General features: G+C 44.7%; 1 protein-coding gene across 1 annotated transcript in view; it reads left to right on the forward strand.

Moving 5' to 3' along the window:
• Eaf1 (ELL associated factor 1) overlaps window positions 1-9,156 on the forward strand; it is a 14,739-nt gene extending 5,583 nt beyond the window's left edge. Inside the window, exons 4-6 of the mRNA XM_021182036.3 lie at window positions 1,647-1,837; window positions 3,685-3,918; window positions 5,978-9,156. Of these exons, the coding sequence (XP_021037695.1) occupies window positions 1,647-1,837; window positions 3,685-3,918; window positions 5,978-6,024 (472 nt within the window). The 3' untranslated portion in view covers window positions 6,025-9,156. The remainder of the gene's footprint in view (window positions 1-1,646; window positions 1,838-3,684; window positions 3,919-5,977) is intronic.
• The last annotated feature ends 12,843 nt before the right edge of the window (window positions 9,157-21,999 follow it).

The raw sequence follows: 21,999 nt of genomic DNA on the forward strand, positions 1-21,999 counted from the left end.
TCTTATACTATCAAGTAGGGCATTCAGCTTATATGTATAGACTGAAAATTACAAAATAATAATTGCATGACTTTATTAAATTACTGCTTGTAAATTAGGATATATTTGATGTGCCTATACTATCAAAATAAAACGTCGTCTACTACGTATGGTGGGTCCTACTGTAAGTGCAGTACTTGAGAGTTGGAGCACCAGGATCAAGAGTTCAAGGCCCTCTGCAGCTGCAGAGTAACTTTGAAGCTAGTCTGAATTGCAGGAGACCCTGTCTCAAAACAAAAACAAATAACAGTGGTCTTGCAAGATTGCTAAGTGAATAAAGGCGTTTGCCACCAAGTCTAATGACTTGAGTTCAGTCTTCAGGACTCACGTGGTAGAAGGCCTAGCATAAATACAGCTTTAATTTAAAAAACTTAAAAACAATAACAAAAAAAAAACCAAAACTTTCCTAACTTTTAAAATAGTGAACTTTTGGGATCATTCAATATTAGAGTTTATTTGAAAGTCAATACATTCTATAACTGGAATACAATAATTATTGTAAGATAATGATTAAGGTTCTCGTCGGGGAGGGCACTAGGCATCAAATGCAGAGAGAGAGCTTTGTACATGATAGGCGAGTGCCTTCACCACTGAGCAAAATCACAAGTCCACTAAAGAAAGGGGGTTTTCTTCATTAATATATTTATATGTGTGTGTGTGTGTATGTATTTTTTTTTAACATCCCAGTCACAGTTTCCCTCCCTCCTCTCCTCTCATTCCTCCCCCTCCCCCTCCTTCTCACAGAACACTAATTAAGAGACTATATTGCAGCTTGATGTCTGTTTGTTTTTCTTTCCCTCATTTCTCTAGAAAAGGAAACAGCTCCCATTCATTGAGATTATCATGGGCCAGTATGTTGTAGGTGTAGCACACCTAAACTTTACCAGTAATCGTAGCAAAGTGCTATTCTTTTGGGTTACAGAAGTTGTGATTTATGTAATTTGACTTCGAGATCTAAGCCCTCACCTCAGGCGAAGTGCCCATGGTACCCGTTCCTGTCCTTTCCTTTGTTGGTTTGTATCAAGGCCTGTTTTAAACGTGCTCCTTCTGGGATATCCGTTGGTGCTCCGTCCTCTACTCTGTGATTGGGGACTATCACCATACCTCCTGGGTATTTGTTATGCTCACAGAATCTCAAGACTTACTAGGTCAGAACCTGCAGAGACGTCTAGGGAATTTGTGTAGATGCTTAGCTAAGAAACATTAGGCTAATTCATAATCCAGTTTATCCAGAAACTTGTATATTTATTATAACAACTTTATATTGAATTTAAGTCTGTAAAAATGCTTAATCACATTGTTTTATCTCCTTGCTGAGCTTAGATGTGGCACATCTGAAATCTTAGCTCTTGGAAGGCTGTAGCTAAAGGATCTTGAATTCTAGGGTGAGCGCCTTGCAAGCAGAGTCATTTCACTGACTCTGCATCACTGATGCATAGTTCAGTTCTGGGATGCAGTAGACATGGACATTGAGTTCATTCTTGTGGTGAAATTAAACAGTTAGATTTTCAGTCACCTGGAAAGAACATTGGTTCTGCAAACGCTGCCTGTGTGCTTGGTCATCCTGAGCAATACTGCTTTACCTCTTGATGTGATATCTATTTCAGAGCTGAGGGAAGCAGTAAAATCCAAGCTCGAATGGAGCAGCAGCCCGCTCGTCCCCCACAGCCGTCACAGCCACCCCCTCCACCTCCACCCATGCCGTTCCGAGCCCCAACGAAGCCTCCAGCTGGACCCAAAACTTCTCCCCTGAAGGATAACCCCTCACCTGAGCCCCAGTTGGATGACATCAAAAGAGGTAGAGAGCCAGAGCTGGGCCAGCGTGTGGGGTGGGCAAGGTGCTCTCGGAGCTCGCTACCATACAGAGTTCTAACAGAGTTCCCTGCTCTGGAGCTTGTGAGGACTGAGACTTTATTGTGGACATCATTGGACAAGAATGAGTCCAGGTGTGGTGGCTCGAGTGTGACTGTCTTCTTAGAAACTTAGGGTTTAAATACGCGTTACCGTCAACCAAAGCTTTACAGGGCTGTAGAGTCCAAAAAGAATATTCTAGGTGTGTTGCTTCTGGGCTCATCTACTGATGAGTATGTGCAAATATAAGCGCTTTACTAAGGGAACTTGCACAAGCGCCAGGGTTAGATGCTCTTTTGCTGACTGCATGTAATCCTGAAAGGCCGAGGCCAATTGACAAATCTGGTCCAGAAGGACTTAGAGGTCTGCCATGAGCCTTTTGCTCTTTTGCGAACTTCAGACAAGCTTACCTTGGTTTTTGTCTCACATGGTAGAGTGTTCTAGTCCTCCAGACTCTTAGGTATTATGGGGCTAAGCATATTTCACATTTATAAGTTTAATGGAACAGTTGCAATCCCTAATAGCAGAAAAGAGGAGTTGAAGGTTGGTTCCTGGGAGTTTGCCTTTCTTACTCTGTAGAAATCTGCCTTCTCATAGGCACAGTCACCCTGAGTTTTAAACAGCTGTGGCACCTCTTGACTATTTTCCCTCTCTGATTCTAGAACGCTATTGTGTAAGTTTCCACTGTAGTATAACGGGAGTTAGGCCAAGAGTGGGCCGGAGTCACGTAAGGCCATGGTGATGTTTGGACAGGAAAAATCTATGGCTGTATTGTTAGCCCCACACGTATTCAGGGACATTGGATTGATTAGGGAAAACATGTTTTTTTCACTTCTGGTAGACATCCACAAAGAATGCAGGACAAGCGAAGCCATGATCAAATGTGTGAGAGTCAAAAAGAGGGTGTGGCATCTCACCATTTGTCTCCTGTGCCAGGGCTATTTACAGGCTTCTTTGGGGGTCAGAAAGGACTGGGGTGACTCTGGCTGCCCAGCCTTGGCGTAGAGAGTCCATCGTTGACATTGATCTCGTTGTTGAGCAGCTGTGGTGTTCAGTGCTGTCAACTTGCAGGATCTGAAGCCCCTAGGGACTCGCCTATTGGCACTCCTATGAAGGCTCACTTAGCCTCTGGGCATGCTCTGAGGGGTTGTCTAACTTAGACTGAGGAAGGTGCACACAAGCGCGCAGCAACGGTCCCTGGGACTGCGTCCCTGGCATGAGCAGAAGCTTCAGCTGCCTCTGCTCAGCGTCAAGCCCCTGCCTCGGTGACGTCCCTTATAGGCTGGACCTGGAACTGTGAGCCAGAATAAATCCTTTCTTCTGCCAGAGTTTTTAATCTCAGTGACAGAGAGAGAAACAAAGACAGGAGGATCCTTAGACTTGCAATGGCTAGATGAATGCTTTTCTATTCTTTTTCTCTTGGGGTTTTACACAATAATTCACGTTTTTTTTTTTGTGTGTGTGACAAGATCTTGCTCTGTAGCCCAGTCTGGTCTTGAACTCAAAATCTTCCTAGCTCCAGTGCCCAACTGCTAGGTTATAGCACACATCACACCCAGATCAAAGTGTTTATTTAAGGGATTGATGATAATGAATAACCCTGATGTGTTTCTTACACCGAAGAGTCATTCTAAAACAGGCCTTTTGTTTATTTTGGTGAATTCAGTATTACCATCAATTCTGGAGACAGAGTAGGTACTCTTATTGGTTTGGGGGTTCATTGTGCTTCCTCGGGAAGCAGGGAGGATAGAAGTCCCCTGCGGCAGTTGGGTCATCTCAGCTGTGTCCTTGCAGAGCTGAGGGCCGAGGTGGACATCATTGAGCAGATGAGCAGCAGCAGTGGGAGCAGCTCCTCCGACTCCGAGAGCTCCTCGGGAAGTGACGACGACAGCTCCAGCAGCGCAGGCGAGGACAATGGCCCAGCCTCACCTCCCCAGCCCTCACACCAGCAGCCCTACAACAGCAGGCCTGCGGTGGCCAATGGAACCAGCCGGCCCCAAGGAAGCTCTCAGCTCATGAACACGCTCAGTAAGTGTGCCCTCCTTTGGGGGCTGAGATAGGGAGGGCCATATGCAACTTCTTTGCCTTGTGCCAGAACCTATCAACTATAGGCAGGTGGGCACAAGAAAGGTCTTGATGAAGACAAACTGGGGAAGCCCAAAACTCCCAGTCTTTTCTTTTTCCTCTTACTTGTGGCTATGACTTCTGCAAAATGCTTAAACTTAATTGTGTAGGCTCTTTGGTTTTCCATATACCAGGTTTAAGATATGCCTCCATTGCCTTCCTCCTGGCCTTTAAAAGTTAATTACCTTCTTTGGACACCTCCTACGCTTTGGCAAGAGAAGAGAAGGAGTGTTGTCATATTTGGGTAGCTGTTCCTCCAATCGATATAAACCAGGAAAGCCAGAATAAAGTTGGCTTTGTTTGAGAGTGGGGAGTTCTGCTCTCTCCCTGGAATCTTACCTGGTGACTAGTCTCCCTCCTGGTAATCTTCCTTTGAGGGACTTGGAAGGCCTGGCAGCAGAAGTGGGATTGCAGACCTGGTTAACCCTGCAGTGTTGCCCAGACAGCCATTAATAGTCTCAGCACCATGGACATTCCAGGCTGGGTAATTCCTTCCTGCCATGCAGTGCCTTGGTGTATGTGTAGGCCATGTCTGAGCTCCACCCACTCAGGCCACTGCCGACCCCTCCAGCTGCCGACCTCAGGCACCTTGGCATTGTGCCTGGTGTGCCCTATCTGCGGTACAAGTGAGGCCCGGGTAGAAAGTCTGTCCTCACAGTCACAAAGTAAGTCCTTGGGATGGGGATGGGACCTCTGGAAGGGTTCCAGGAACAGAAAAGCTAGGCTAGAAGTTAGAAATACAGACCTTCACTTTCATCCAGCTGATACCAGCTGTGGCTCTTTTGTACACATTTCTGTTTTGTGAGCTTACAGTGTCGAGTCCTCTTACATCCTAGGTACCTACATACTAAATAAGAAACTAGAGTTTCCTGAGAGCTGACTGGTTCAAACTTGAGATTTAAAGTAATATAAATACCTTGGACAGAGATGGGCAGAGAGGACGTTAGACTAGTGTACGGCAGATGTAATAGCACTCAGCTTCCAGAATGGAAGCCTCTCCTTAGCTCTTTTGGTGTTTGGGATGGTGGTGTAGAACCAGGCTGGCCTTGAGTTTGTCATCCTCCTGCCTCAGCCTCCTTGGTGCTTAGCTTTTTTTAAAAAGAACTTAATGAAGCTGCAGAGATGGCTTAGGGGTTACAAGCACTTGTCCTTCCCGATGACCTGGGTTCAGTTCCCAGCACACACATGGCAGCTCACAACCACTCCAGTTCCAGGGGATCCAACTCCCTCTTCTTACCTCCAAGGGTACCAGACACCCACATGGTGTACAGACGTGCATCCAAGCCAAATTCTGATGTACATAAAATAATCTAATTATAAATCAACGTAATGTGAACCCGTCTGACAAGTGCTGTATGTTACTTGCATTTTTTGCTATTTATTAACACATTTAAACATGTTTTGCTGCTCCTCTTCAGTACTAATAAGCAGTACCAAACTGTATTTTTCACATGATAAAAATAGTGTTTCTTTCAAAAGTGCGACTGCACCAGCCTTTTCTGTGAGCCAAAGAGATTTTCCTGCCTAATAAATTGGATTAGCAAAGTTTTTGGTTTTTTGGTTTTTTTTTCATTTGTTTCCTTTTTAATTTTTAAATTATATTTATTCTTTTTATCTTTTATGTGTTTTGCCTGCCTATATGTGTTGCTCCACATGCACTGATGCCTGAGGAGGCCAGAAAGGGCACTGAACCCCCTGGAAATGGAGTTACAGATGTCTGTGCTAGGAATTGAACCTCGATCCTCTGCAAGAGCAGCAAGTGCCATCTCTTACTGTGATGATAGCTGAGCCAGCCAAAGAATCTTAAGGAAGTCTTGGTATTTTAAGTGAAGGCAAAATAAAACATTAAAGTGCAGTGAGCTATGCTGCAGGTAAAGCACGAGGAAGTGGAGAGGCAGCGGAGCCACGGAAGTCGCTAATGACCAGTGCTGTGCTTTCATTTTGATTTTGTTTTCTTCCCTAGGAAATGACCTGCAGCTAAGTGAGTCTGGCAGTGACAGTGATGACTAGCACCAGGCTTTTGAAATCTGCTTTCTGGAACTCAAACATGCTGCAAGACCCAGCTCCACCTGCCAGGACCACATGTCACAGGAGGATGTTGCAGATCAGAGCCAATAGGAGTTAAGGCCTGGAAGCACTCAGATACTCAGTCTTTAACTTGGTGGTGGTGGGTAATTTTCTCATGTAATTTTTAAACAATCTCTTGATTCAGAGTTTATTTATAGGAGAACTAACAGCTTTTATTTGGTTAACATTGTTAATGAAAAGCAGACCAATGTACCCTGGTCTAGGATACTCAAAATCCATATTTTCATAGGTCAGTGATTGAGCAGCTCAGTTAGGCTGGGTGATCTCTATCAGTAAAATACAAGTCTTTTAAGGGCACGGAAAGAAAAGAGATCCTCAAATTGTGTCATAGAAATACATTAAGACCACTTTACAGTGTTGATACAAAGTGGTAAGGAAGTTTGTGACCTAGTTTGACCAGACCATAGAAGTTGGCCTTGGCAGAGTCTTTGGGTCAGTTGGGGTGTGTGTGTGTGTGTGTGTGTGTGTGTGGCGCGCGCTGGAGATCCAATAGCTCAGTCCAGCACAGCTAGGAAAAGGGACGCACACAGCAGGGAACTGCCAGTCACTGTCCCTGGGCGAGCTTGCTCGCGACTTCCTCTTTTGCATTACACTTGCTGGCTTCAGATTCTTTGGCATGGAACTTTCTATTGGATTCCGAAAGACAAAAGCATTGCTGGCATTCAGCTTGGGTTCAGACTCAGAATGTGCTGGGCAGTTCCAGCACATTCAAGGCAGAGTGAGCAGATAGCACAGCTGCCGTCAGTCGTGCTGACACACACCCTCAGCTCATCTGAGGAGTTTGCTTCTGTGCAGATCCATCCCTAGGTTGTTCTTCATTCCCAGGATGTTAGCAGAGGGTAGGAATCAAAGAGGGATGTGGTGAAGAACCTCTGAGCACATTAGCCAGCAGCAAGGCTCCACAGGTGAGAATCCAGACAGGAGTTGGGCAGTATGGAACAGTCTTTAGAAGCTGTTTGCTTTGTGCCGCTGTTGGTGCCTGACTCCCAGTCTCGTGGGTTATTTTTATAGAAGAGAATCACAAGATTGCCTTTTGCTGTGTGCCATTTCCAAATAAATGTTCTTGCTGGAAACTGGTCACTAGTCAGTGTTGCACATTGAGGAAGTATGTGGTGACTTATGTGTCTGCCCATCTTTGTGGTCTGAATGAATATATCCTAGGAAATCCCTATCTTTTCGCTTTAAGACATTAACAATGCTGTTCTTTCCTCCTGCATAGTGGAGGAAGGTGGTCTGGACCTGGTGGGGCCTTAGGTCATATAGATTAGCTTTGTGGTCGACACACCATACAGATCAGCTGATCCTCTCAGAGACTGAAGTGAACTGAGATGGGTGGGGCCGTTGCCCAGCAGCACACCTACCCCTCTCTGCACAAGCTCAGATGTCGAGTGTGCACCCATACTCTCTGCTCAGTCTCAGCCCACTGGGAGATGCTCTGTGGATCCATGGCAGGTGGAACCTATTTATAGCAAATAATTGCTTTAATAATTCTTTGGTAATGCCGGGCGTGGTGGTGCACGCCTTTAATCCCAGCACTCGGGAGGCAGAGGCAGGTGGATTTCTGAGTTCGAGGCCAGCCTGGTCTACAAAGTGAGTTCCAGGACAGCCAGGGCTACACAGAGAAACTCTGTCTCGAAAAACCAAACAAAACCTCTTTGGTACTGATAGCTCAGGGAAGATGAGGGCTGTGACTGGGTGACTGAGTTGTCACCAGATGTGGGGATTGAACTGTTTTACTGCTCTTCACCTGTTCAAACTGTGGCAGGTTCCAGGAACTTGAACTAAAGATGCCTATTTAAGTCTCCCCTTGCCCCGCTTTTCTCCAAAAGCCTTGGTTTGTGTAGACAGAACTGTGGTGTTGGCATTCTAGTTGGGGACTGTTGCCATAGGAAGTACTTGCATGTGGCACTGGGCTTGATAAATTGAGCTTTCTGTGCCTCAGACTATCTAGTCACCCGCTTACCCAGCACCACAGGTCCTTCTGTAGATGGCTCCAGGTTTTGCTCTCTGCACAAATCCTCTGGTGGTTCTTTCTGCTTCCCTCACCAGAGTAAGAAAGCTATTTTTGGAAATCCAGAATGTAGCCTCCCAGATGGCTTCTCAGGGGTATCCTTGTGCCAACCAAAGGACTCCTTCCTGTCGCTGTGCCTTTGCTGTCCCCTCCTCTTCGCCCACTCTAAACCTCTCTCTAGAGCGCCTATCTCACAAACTCTTCATTTCTTTCCTGGTGTACATACAAACTACCATTCTACCTGGTCTTGGTTGGTATTAGTGCCTCAAAAACAGGGGCTGTCATCACGGAACTAGACATGCAGGTGCTCCTACTCTGCTTAGGAAAGAGATGGAGACAACTACTGGTGAAGGGTGGAGGGTAAACAGGGAAACATTCCAGGCATTGAGACAAAGCTGGAAATCTGTACGCAGTGCCCATGCAGGTCTCTACCGAATCTGTCAATGACCTTTTATTTGCTCTATGCAATGTTCACTTGGGCAAGGTGGAAGGACTAATTCTGCAGAGATGCCATGGCAATCTTTGAAAACCATTGGGAAAATGCAATACAGATAAACTAGAGATTTGTATAATGCCGCGTGTTAGCTTGTTTCTGTAGCAGAATAACTCTCTGTGGTGACGTGCTGGAGTAATAGGGAAACTTGAAATTCCAAAGTCCTTCCCTTTTTTGAGAGACTGGTTGTGTGTGTGTGATATTTATTAATTATTTTAAAAGAGAATTGTTTTGTAGATAGATATGTATTAAGAACAGCCAAACTGGATCTTTCCACTTGGCAAGGAACATAAACTTTTTGAAACTCAGGCCTTAACCAGTAGCTTGGAAGAACGACTCAAGCGTTAGGAACTGTGTGTTTCTGTTTCCTGTTATTCTTGTCTTAGATCCTTTGTGTCCTTTAATGATATTTAAAATCTTGTGCCTAAAAATTTATTTTGCTTAATTCTGATATAGACATGCATGTTTACATTTATATAAAATATTTTCTGTATAGTTTACTCTCTTTCAAGATGAATATATTTAAATAAAAATGAAGGTCAGCAATATATTTAATGCCTTGTTTTATTTTAAACTGAACATCTATGTGAAATAGAGTTAAGAATCCTTTGTGGCTCTTTAAGCTTTCGCCTTTCTTACTCCCATCTCTAGCCCTCCTTCTCTCTCTCCCTCTTTCTACCTCTCTCTTTCTCCCTGCCATTCTACAATAAAGCTCTAAAACCATTTAAAAAAAATCCTTTATGCATAAGTCTAATGCATTAACTTGGTTCTTTTTCATTTTTGTGTCATGAAGTTCCCCTCAGCTTTAAGAAGATCTAACATTCTAAAGTAAAACATGAATTTTGGTTTTAAAAAGGTATGAAGATCAGGGCCCAGAACTGTTCTGTCTAAAAGAACTGCAGGGACAAAAATGGAGAAAAGACTGAGGGAAAGGCAGTCCAGTGACCAAGCCAACCTGGGATCCATCTCAAGGGAAGGCTCCAAGGCCTGACACTATTACTGAGCTATGGTGTGCTTACAGACAGGAGCCTAGCATGGCTGCCCTCTGAGAGGCCCAACAAGCAGCTGAGACAGACACAGATACACCTGACCAATGGACTGACTTGAAGTCTGGGACCGTTGTGGGTGAATTAGGGGAAGGATTTAAGAAGCTGAGGAGGAGCGTGACCCCACAGGAAAACCAGCAGACTCAACTAACCCAGACCCCTGAGATCTCCCAGACACTGAGCCACCAACCAGGCAGCATACATGAACTGGTCCGAGGCCCCCCAACACATATACAGCAGAGGACTGCCTGGTTGGGCCTCAGTGGGAGAAGATGTGCATAACTCTGGAGAGACTTGAGGCCCCAGGGAGTGGGAAGGTCTTCCGGGGGTGGCAGGGGGTTGCATCCTCAGTTGGAGACAGGAGGAAGGAGGAATGGGAGGAAGAACTGTAGAAGGGGAGATGGGGGTGGGGAGGCAACGACTGGACTGTAAAAAATTAAAATTAAAAAAAAAAGGTATGAGAGTCAGGGGACTGGAGAGATGGCTCAGCCATTAAGAGTGTAGCTACGGATGATCAAACACTTCCTTTTGGTCCTGATCTACACTGTGTACATGTGATATATAGACATATGTGTACATGAAAGCAAAACACTCATAACTTCAAAAAAATGAAGTTTTGGGGTTGTATGAAGATGGTGGCTAAGATCGTCTGGTAGTCAGTCTCTTTCCCCTATACACATCAAATTGAACAACTAGTCACACACCAACATGTCTTCACAGAGCTGAGAAAGTCAGGAGAGACCATGGTGCCTACAGTTACTGTAACAACATGATCTGTCCATGTGGGAAGGGTTGCCCACAGCAGCTGGCTCTCAACTCCAGGGAGGAATGGAGGAAGGCATGTCCTACTAAAATGAGGGAAATGCGACACTGTAGACTTGAAACCTGTCCCCAAAGCTCCCACACCCCTGGAAAACCCAGTACACTGCAAAACCCCTTGACAACTGCTGGACTAATATTTGCAGAAGAAATGTCTAAAACTAGGTTAGATCAGGCATCAAAGAGAACACCCCACCCCCCAAGAGCAGCGCTCCTTAACTTGTGGCCTGAAACCCCTTTGGGAGTCAAAACAATTCATAGGAATTGCCTAAGACCATCAGAAAACACAGATTTTTTTTTACAATACAATTCATAACAACAAAATTATAATTATGAAGTAACAACAAAAATAATTTACATGAGGAACCATGTTAAAGGATTGCAGCATTAGGAAGGTTGAAAACCACTGGAGACTCAGCAGCAGAGGCCAGGCAGAATTGACTTCACTCTGGGGAGCAGGATGCCAAAACACAGGGCTTCCATGGAGCAGAAAATTGCACTGTGCAGAGGCCAAAGCTCAGCCTCAAGACCTGCTTGGGCACCAGGTGGCTTCCTGTGCACCCACAGGACAGACTTGTTTTCAGCTACATTAGGCCTTGAGTGGGAATACCTGCTCCCTCCCAAGGTGTTAAGTCATTATGACTAGACTCAGATAAGACCCAGGTTTTTGCTGGTTAAGGCACCTTTTCTACAAGCTGCCCCCAGCCCAGTGGTTGCTGATGGTGTTCTCCATTGTCTTTCACTCCGCAGAATAGACTTCTATCTGAGCATGGGTGTCACCAGGAGTGACATGAGCCTTAGAGCTGGACTATGTAGGGCCTTCCTTTTTGATTTTTATTTTTTCTTACTTAAAATAATTGTTAAATATATTTTGATCATATTTCCCCTGCCCCAAATCTTTCCAGATCCTCTCCCTATGCACCCTACTTCAAGTTCTTTTGCAAAAACCCAATACAACCCCCCAACCCTGCTAAAAACAAAATAATGCCCAAAAAGGAAGAAACAAAACCCCACTAAATTGACCAAGCCCCTACACACACACAAACACACACAAAGTGTGTAGTCTGTCATACATTGGTCAACTACCTAATGTGAGGCCGTTCTGGAGTGGTTGATAGACCAGTGTGTATCAACTCTATTGGAGAAAATGAATTTTCCCTCTCCCAGCAAGCATAAAGGACAGCTCAGTTGTTAACCCTTACCCTAATAAAGTTATAACAAAATATAAATATATTAACATAAAACAAAAAAATCACTTCAGAGTTGTACAAAACAAACCAACAGAAGGAAGGAAGCTCAGGAAAAGGCACGGGAGGGTCAGGAATGGCGCGAAGACAAGATGTACCTACTGGTATTTCCTGGCTTATGGCGAATGCGCCAGGATTCGCCACTGGAGAAATTAGATTTAATAAGGTTTACAAGATTAGGATCCTAGTTGTTGCACCCAGAGATTGAGTTGCCATTGTTTCTGAACTAAGTTTGTGTGGTGTATTTCTTCTCACAGCGATTCGACTGGGTTCCAGAGAGAAAGGTGAACCTGTAGCTAAAAGAAAAGGAAAAAGGAAAGGAAAGGAAAAAGAAAGAAAAGGAAAGGAAAATAGAAGTGTGAATCAATTGTTTTAAACATGGTATGGTAAAGTCTGCAGGAGACTCATATTCTGTCTAACATGGGCTCCACGGGAATTTTGGGTTAATATCCTGACATGACAAATTAGAAAGACCTAAATAGGCTAAAAATGTGTGTGACTTTTGGGTATTGTGGTTATTTTATTGTCCTCTGGGACAGAGGGCAAGCTGCAGGTTTTCCTGGTTACGGCTGAAGGATTTGCTGATCTGGGGGAAAGGTTTGTCTTTGTGGTTTTGGACAAGGTGACTGAGGTAGTCACACCTTCCAGAGTTCTGTGGATCAGATTTGGTAGACGGAGACCCCTGAGAACTAGATTCCAGAGAATCAAACAAAAAGGTTATCTTGATGATACTAAAATTTTGTTTTGAGATTTATATATTACAGAATATACAGCATTGGTGACTTTCATCATCAGGCATGCTGAACTGACCTGCCTGAATTCTTGATGTCTTGGGTTTTCATCCGGATCCAGTCAGGGCACAGATATCAGAGACAATCATTGGTGTGGACTTCTTAAGGCCAACTAACTCGCCCATTTCCCTACCCTTCCCTCTCCCTTCAAAAATATCTCAACGCCCATATTCAGCTTGAAGAAATTATGAAGAGTCGTCGTCCCAGCTCCCCAGGCTTTGGGGCTGGGGGTGGTTATTATAGGTTGTCTTTGATACTAAAAATATTTAAGTACAGGGCTTGGACCCAGTCCTTCTATTGCTGTTGTTATAAACCGATATGAGATGTTTAAGCCTGTGAGTGAAGGGCCAAATAGGGAATTCATGGCTCTGAGTTTATTGTTAGGGTGTTTTCAGTTATTTTAATTAGAAATGGCTGAGAGTAGTTTCTAGAAAGAGTCTAGATTACTTCACGTAGATAGTTGGTTTTCAAAAACGTCAGAAGTCCACAGAACGTGACGTTTAATGTTATTTATTCATTTGTTGTTGAGACCAGTCTGCTCCTGACAGCTTTTCCTGTCTTGGATTCAAAGAAGAAATTGAGCATCTTTGAGTTACTCCAGTTGTGGCGAAACAGCCACTAGGCAAGAATTGCCTCATTTCATCTGCAGACATAATACTGTCCAAAGAAAGGACACAATTACAGGTTAGGACAGCTTGATTCTGCCAAGACAGAGTAGGCTAGTCCTTAATATTCCTGTTTCTCTAAGTCTGTCAGATAACCCTGGCCAGTAGGCTGAAGACCGATGCTCCAACTGTTGAAGTAAGGGACTGTCCAGGTGATCAGCAGTCTCTATGGATTGTCTAAGTTTTGGAAGCTGTTTTAGACTTCCTATATATTTTCAGCTACTATCAGTCATTCTTGGATTTCTGATGGGGTTGAAAAACTACATAGTTTCCTAGCCAATCCAGGCTTTTTACTTTGAGAGGAACAGTTTTGAGAGGATAGTTTTCAGATGGCATTCAATCTAAAGCCAAGACCTAGCCAGAAGTAGAATTATAAGTCTTTAAAGTAAGGCTAGATGACAGAGGTTCTATTTAATTAACAAAGATGATGGACTGGGTGTTAGGTCTCTTGTACTTTATAGATTACAAAATATAGTTATATTCAATTATATCTGAGATAAGCTAGTATTTAATTGAACAGAAAGGGGGGAAATGTTGTGGATAGCCCTGGGGCTAATTAGATTTGATGTTAATTCTGTTCTCCTGTGAGTGGTTGTGAACAAGGAATGCATCTGCACTCAGGTGATTTCCTGTAAACCTACTTCCCACCTTAATTTGTAAAATAAAGGTGAGTTGCTGATTGGGCAGATAAAAGGGAAGGTGGAGCCAAAGGTGGGGAGAGAGAAGCAGGAGAAAATGCAAGAGGGAGAAGACACAGAGGAGGAGGAGGAAGAAGAAAAGAGGGGAAAAAAAGCACGAGGCCTGGAGAAACTGCAAGTTCTAAGGGTCTCATAGATGTGGAAAATGGTAGCGTAGTTGTAGATATGCCCAATCTAGGCGCACAGCATGTATTTATATTAACTGAGTTGTGTTTTCATTGCCGGGCATATTTGGGTTGGAGATTTACCGCAACCAGATGATGCCGGTGTTCAACTAGCTTTCTCATAGTTACATACAACAGGAGACCTGCCCATGGGATGTGTGGTACTGTCCCCACTTAGGGTGGGTCTTCCCACCTCAGTTTAACATAATCTGGAAAATCCCTCACAGACATGGTCAGTTGTCTCCAAAGTGGTTCTGGATCCTGTCAAGTTGATGATCAATTATAAACTATCACAGCCTCTTCATAGAACTAAAGCAAAATTCTAAAATGTAAATGGCATCACAAAAATCCCTAAACGGCCTAAGAAACTGTGAACAAAACGAACAGATTAGAAAACTTCAAAATATATGACAAAGCTATAGTAATCAAAACAGCCTGGCAGCTTCCACACTAGGGAGCTAGGCAGGACAACCACAAGTTCAAAAACATAGTGAGAACTTGTCTCAAAAACTAAACAATATTCCCTCCCCCACCTCCAAAACCAACCCTCACTAGAATATATCAGTATAAAATAGATGCATAAGTAAGACCAGAATAGAGAGCCTACAAGGAAACCCAGCCTTCGACATATGATTGATTTCAACAGAAGGGCTGAAAACATGCTTTGGAGAAGGGGAAGAATTTTTAATAAATACTGTTGGGAAAACTGGGTCTCCGCACATGTAAGAATGAAGCTAGGTTCCCCATCTCTCACTAGTTACAAAATCATCAATGACAACAGAATGTATTAAGACTGAAATGTAAGACCTGGACGTACTAGAAGAAAACATCAAGGAGCTAGCTTGGTGGTAAAGCCTGTAATCTCAAAACAGGGTGGATGGTGCTTGTTTGTTTGTTTGTTCGTTTGTTCATTTTGACAATACCCCAAAGGCATAGGAAATGAAAGCAAAGTAATCAAACAGGACTATGCAAAGCTGTTAGGGATTTGATTTGTGCTTACATGGGAATTTAGATGTCTGCTACAGGTCCCTGCCAACAGTTGGTTTTTTGACTGGTCAATAAAGAGCCAGTGGCCAATGGCTGGGCTGGGGGATAGAGGTGGGGCTTTTAGGATTCCTAGGCAAGAAATGCAGACCGGAAGAGAGATTCCACCATTAGGAGAACACAGGAAAAGGTGCAGGAGGGAGAGAAGTGCAAAAATTGGGGAAAGTGGGCCTAGGGGCCACTCCCCCATTGGGTCTGGGGTAGCAGAGATGAAATATAGATTTAGCAAGTATTAACTCAGGAATTTGAGAGGTGAATGTGTTAGCCACATGGAGGAAGGTTCAGGAGTGGGCCAACCATTGAGCTAGCTAAGGCATATCATAAAGGTTTTGTGTGTGTGTGTGTGTGTGTGTGTGTGTGTGTGTGTGTATTGTGCGTGTGCATCATGCGTGCCTTTCATTCGTGAAACCAGAGCTCTTGGGCAAGTGCAGAGACAGGTGCGCACCTGCCTGAAGCACAGAGCTGATTAATAATTTACTGTGTCACAAAGCTAAAAGGCTTCTAAATAGCAAAGGGAACAATCAATACTAGCAGAGTATGAGAGAATATTGGCAATATATGCAGAACACACCAAGAACTCTGAGAACATTTTATTTTAAAATATTATCTAAATGGACAGTTCTCAAAAGAAGACATACAGTTAGGAGCTGGGGAGGTGACTCAGTGAGGAAGACTTGCTGTGCAAGTATGAAGACCTGAGATAAGATCTCCAGCACCTATTTCAAAACAAGCAAGGCAGAAGTATAGTGCACATATAAAAAAGTGTGTGCACACACCCTGCTTGTAATCCCAGTGTGAAGGAGGCAATGCTGAGATCCCAGGGGCAAGCTGGCTATATAGATGAGCCAGGATTGGTGAGAGAGTCTGCCTCAATAAATAGGGCAGAGAGCAATAGAGGATGTTAACTTTAGGCCCCCACATACATGTGTGCATGCACATGTGAACAGGTATGCATAATGAATGCCTACCATGCGTGCACACACCAGACAAAGATATTAAAATGGGTACATGAAAATATGTTCAACGTCACTATCAAGAAATCACAATCCAAGAGCCACAAAGAGATCTCTCTTCACCCTAGTATGAATGACTAATGCCAAAAGACTGAAAAAACAACTGTTAGCAAGAACATGGAAAAAAAATCCTTGCACTTTAATGATGGAAATATAATACATTCACTATTAAAAAAAAAAAAAAAACCAATATGGGGGCTGGAGAGATGGCTCAGCAGTTAAGAGCACTGGGCAATTTTCCAGAAGACCTGGGTTCGATTCTCAGCACCTACCTACAAGGCAGCTCACAATTGTCTGTAATTCTAGTTCCAGGAGATCTGACACCCTCACACCAATGTACATAAAATAAAATGAAATAATTTTTGAAAACAGTATGGAGACCCATCAAAAATTTAAACTTAGACCTGCCACATGAGCAACGATCCTAGTACTGTATGTGTTCAAAGGAAAGGAAGTCAGTGTGTTCAAGGGACATCTGCTTTCTCATTCCAACATTATTCTCAAGAGCTAAGAACCAGAGAGGGCCTAAGGGTTTATCAACTGATAAAGGAAATGTGTATACACACAATAGAATAATATTCAGCCATTAAAATCAACATCATTTCTTACAGAATATCTTGAAATTTTCGCTGTGAAGAAATGGTGAATATTTGAGGACATGTTTATCCTAATTTAAACATACAAGTTCCAGGCAAGGTGGTATTCCAACACACCAGCACTACTGACTCCAGCACCGAGGAGGTAGAGACAGGGGTATTAAAGGTTCAAGGCCAGCCTGGCTTGCCTAGGAAGACTCTGTCAGAAATAAAATTTGTACAGGTATCACATGGCAAAGAATAAAATTCTGGAGTCCAAAATGTACACAGACACCTGAGCCCATGATCTTGGTGTGGCAAGAGGCTTAGTTAGCATCGGATCTGAGGGTTAAGCTGGATCCCTGTATGTGTCATCCGGCCACTTTAACTCGCCCACTTCCACCTGAAATGCCTGCCACACATATGCACAGATCTGGGACATCCACTCGACAGTCAGCTGGCAGTGATTTCGCCTTCCTGCATCGGTTCACACAACTGCTTCATCCGAGCTTGTCTCTGGCTTGAGCCCGTTGAGCTCCAAGTCAGCTCATGAAAAGACAGGTTCAGACACAAGGCAAGACACACAGTAAAAATAACAACAGAAAACAAAAGGCAATAACATCAGCAATTGTCCTTCCGAGGTCCTGACCAAGAGAAAGTCTCTTAACAAATAGTAGGCTACTCTTTAAAAAAAAAAAAAAAGTTGCCTCCCTGAACAACCTAGATGCTCGGAACCCACCAGAGATCGGGCCTCTCTGAGTTCTCTTCAGCTCCTGGAATGCTTGACATTCCAAGGCTGGGCCTTTCCAAACTCAAGGCTTGGCCCCCAGTGTTGTGGGATGTCCTTATGGTTCCCCAACTCTGTTGTGCTGCTTAGACAGTGAAAGCCTGTTAACGGGTGTCCAGGTGCCTGGCCTTTCCAAGTTCTTCAGATTTTCACCTCACCAGGGTGTCCTCAGGGCTCCAAGGTAGGTCAGAAGAGAAAAACACCTGTGGCTCTGGATGGACTCTCAAGTTAACCTGAAACTACCAGTGGACCAAAGTGTGTCTCCCTTTGCCCTGGATAAAAGATTGTAGGGCCTCATTAGACCCCTTATGTTTCCAGAGCAGGATCCCCCAGAAGCAAAATTTAGAAACTTCCTGGGGGTGGGGGAAAGAACAATGCTTGCTGTTTTCCTTTCGAGTCCAGCTGTTCACCTGGGATGTTTACAGAATAGAAAGCATAGACCCAGAATGAAGAGCCCAGTTTCAACCGAATTTGGGTGGTCCATCTCCGTGGGGCCTCCAGTTGTTAAACCTGAAAATAGTGAGAGGAAAAAAACAGTTTCTCAATTTTGAGAAAAATTTTGAATCAAACTTTAATTAATGGACTCTGGCCAAGTCCATTCTGGGGTTCCCAGGAAAAGGTGAGGAGGCATATTTTGAAGAGGTCGAAAAAGGCAGTAGGGCCAGTGCATTTCCCATTAGGTCCAATCAGGGACAGGCATATATCCTGACATAGTTCCTGCCTTTTAACTCGCAAACCCGAGGATAAATGGCTGAGGTGTGCCTATTTAACAGATCAAAGTGGACCTGGCTGCCAGGTGCTCCCAGTATTTTTCAGTCCTGACCTGTTACAGATTATGACTGGCATACTCTGCCCCCTACCTTAAACTTCTCCAGGCCAGAGGCTGCCCTTCCCTTATAATCCAATTATTCTGGTTACCCACCCTCTTTGGGCCTCTTGGATGTTGTACTGATTCCCCTCTCTCCCCTCTCCTTTCCCCTCCCCCTCTCCTAGCTCAGAGCCATGACCACAGTGAACTCTCCCAGATATGCCTGCTTCTGGCTCTGCTCTCCCTTATATCTACAATGAACTTTCTCTTCCACCATATCTAGGAGCAGCCATGTCCTTTCCTTTTCATTTCTTCTTTACACTCACCATTCACAGCCAATCAAGCACATCTAGTGCAAACAAACTTATCTAGGCGAGCAAAAGCATGTGGCTTGTTCTTTCCAAAGCACCACACCCCCCAGCGTTCCTGTTACCTGTCCTTGGACAAGTGAGGCTTACAGGTTAACGCTGGCTTTTACAGCCTACTCTTGGAAAGAGTGCAGACATGGAGAGGACTGTTAAAAAGATCAGTCTACCATGGCTACAGACCCCATTTCTCCACTATGGTTGAAAATAGAGGGTAATAGGTCTCCAAAGCCTGTGGGGATTTGCCGTTGTGTATCGGACTCTCAGATAGGAAATCCCAGTAGGAGCAAAGTTTCTAAGATACTAACTTCTGGTTCCTGCAGAGGGCACCAAATGCAAGTGAGCAGCTCCTGTTGGTCATTTCCACACACAAACACACACACACACACACACACACACGCACACACACGCACACACATGCACACACATGCACACACACACACGCACACACATGCACACACACACACACGCACACACACGCACACACACACACGCACACACACGCACACACATGCACACACATGCACACACACACACACGCACACACATGCACACACACACACACGCACACACTCGCGCACACACACACACACATGCACACACACACGCACACACACACACACACACACGCACAAACACACGCCCCTCTGATCTGTAGTTTGCTTCCTTTCCCTCCTCTGTTCTAAAAGAAACTTGATGCAGGAAAAGGATTGTTTGGCTTATGGGTTAAAGTCCATCACCCAGGGAAGCCAGTATAGAAACTCCCAGCAGGAGCTTGAAGCAGTAAGCACGGAGGAACACTTCTCCCTCCCTCTGGTTGCCTCCGCTGCCTTCTCACATGGGTGAGGGCCAGCTGCTCAGGAGTACCATTACCTACAGTACCTCCCACACTAGTTAGCAATCAAGAAAATTCCCTCACAGACACGCCTACAGGCCAATCTGATAGAGCCAATCCCTTAATTGAGGCTCCCTCTTTCCAGGTGTGTCAAGTTGATAATCGAAGCTATGACATCTTCCTTATCCCAATGGTATTCCAGATTCCAATTACCCTAACAAGCCACCCAAAATTTAGTAGATGAAACAACCACTTTATACCATGGAATTCGTTGACTAAGGTTCGGGATCACATTTGGCTGGGCAGGTCTATTTTTGCGGCGTCATTCACCTGTCTGGCACCTGGATGAAAAGGCTAGGAGGCATTGGTGAACTCTGGGCCCATCAGGCACTGGACCGACATGGCTTTGCACAGCCATCTTCACATAGCTTTCTTCTGGAAGAAGTGGCTCCCTCTGGATATATTCTGACCTATGACCTATCTATGACCTATTTATGACCTATGACCTTACCTGAGGAAATCATAGTATTCTATTGGTCAAGGCAGGCCTTCTCCCATTCAAAAGGAGGAAGCCTAGACTTCAGAGATGTAATGGATGCATATTTAAAGCCCTGCCCCAACCCCCACTTTTCACTCACTCCTGCCTCACCTACTGCTCCCAGTTGCACCTTGGGAAATTGGAGACATCAGGGCTTGCAAGACAAAGCGTCATAAATGACTCCACAAAAGTTAGGAGAGGTGAGACGGAACCACTACCATTTCCTTTGAGTGGACCCTCAGATGGAAGCCGCTAAGATAAAGGCAACGTGGACTCACTCCCTCCGTAGCTCAGTGGAGTGGGTGTCAGGTCTCAAGCCTAGGACAAGCTGCTGTGTTGACTATTTAATATATCAAAGCAGACCTGGCTGATAGGTTCTCCCAGCATCCCCAGGTATGCCTAGCATACCCTACCCCTTACCCTAAACTTCCCCCAGCTACCCTTTCCTAGGTAATGCAGCCATTTTGGTTGCCTGGTCTTTGGTCTACCCTTTACTCCTTCGGCCAGTCTCCTGGCCAAGGCCAGGGCTATTCGTGGGTGACTTCCCTATCCTTCCCCCTTCCCCCAATCTGGCCCAGCTCAGTTTGGCCACATTCACTCTGGATTGTCCCAGATGTGTCTGCCTCTGGCTATGCTCTCCCTTTTATCTACAAAACAAAACAAAACAAAACAACAACCAAAAACCTTCTTCTCTGCATACCTAGAAGTAGTCATGTCCTTTTTTAATTTTTTCATTTATGAAACAAGGTCTCACTGTGTTGATCTGGGTGGCTTTGAACTTGCTATGTAGCATCAGCTGGCCTGAACTCATGGTCCTCTTGTGTTAGCCTCCAAGTCCTGAGATCATAGGTGACAACTACCACGCCCAGCTTCACTCTATGACATTTGCCAAGGAACCTTTGCTCCTGAGACCTCTTGTACACATATAATTAATGTTGAAGTGAGATCCTTGGTCAGTGGTCAAGGGCCTTGACCCAGGAGCTGATCTCACCACACAAGTGGGAGAACGGGATTTCACTGATGATTTAAACTGGCTTTCTCTACTACACAAGATGGAAGGAGTTAGATTCAGTCACTGAGGCATAGGCTGACCCAGCAATCATGATAAGCTTTGGAAGGAAGTTCTCCATCGATATGCCCAGTGTGCATTCTGTGTTGCTCTTAGGGTGATAGATACTTGTGTGTTGCAGGAAATACTCTGTCCCACCATGGTCCCTAAGTACTGGTTCTAGGCATTCTCCAGAGGTCATATTTTGTTTACGCGTACATCATGTGACTTCACAGCTGGATAGTGAGGAGCCCTAGCCTGACCTCTGACAGATTGTGTCTCTGGGAGTAAATTGGGTAGAACACAGACCTCTCTTACTGATGAAACCATCAAAAAAGGCAGTTCAGTAACGGAAGTGTAAAACCTTAGCCAAGAAGGAATCAAAGGCACGGATGCCCCTGCCATTTGCCAGATTGCCTTAGCAGACACTACAGAGTCAGCTTAAAGCGACATCAACCGGCTGGCTGTTGTCACTGCAGTTTAAAGTGGCCTCTCCTCTCTGGAAAGCAGTTTCAACTTCTAGCCTAAACACAGAATAGCCTCTCTCTCCTCTTTCTCTTCTTCTTCTTCTCCTCCTCTCTCTCCCCACTTTTTCTCTCCTCTCTCCCTCCCTCTCCCCTTTCCCTTCTCTCCTGTTTCATTTCCCTTCTTCTCTCTACATGTATGTATGTGTGCAGGTACATGTGTATGCATGTTAGAGGACAACCTCTGGTGGATGCTGTTCTTCTCCTTCTTCTCCTTCTCCTCCTCCTCCTTCCCCCTCCTCCTCCTCCTCCTCCCCCCTCCTCCTCCTCCTTCTTCTCCTCCTCTTTCTTCTTCTTCTTCTTCTTCTTCTTCTTCTTCTTCTTCTTCTTCTTCTTCTTCGTCTTCTTCCTTTTCTCCCCCCGCCCCCCACAGTGGTCATCCAGGTAGCCATTATGTTTCTAGAGAATTCTCAGATAGGCTAAATG

This window comes from Mus caroli, unplaced genomic scaffold (genome assembly GCF_978045245.1).
Source record: "Mus caroli unplaced genomic scaffold, Mus_caroli_1 scaffold_12, whole genome shotgun sequence".
Classification (NCBI taxonomy): Eukaryota; Metazoa; Chordata; class Mammalia; order Rodentia; family Muridae; genus Mus; species Mus caroli.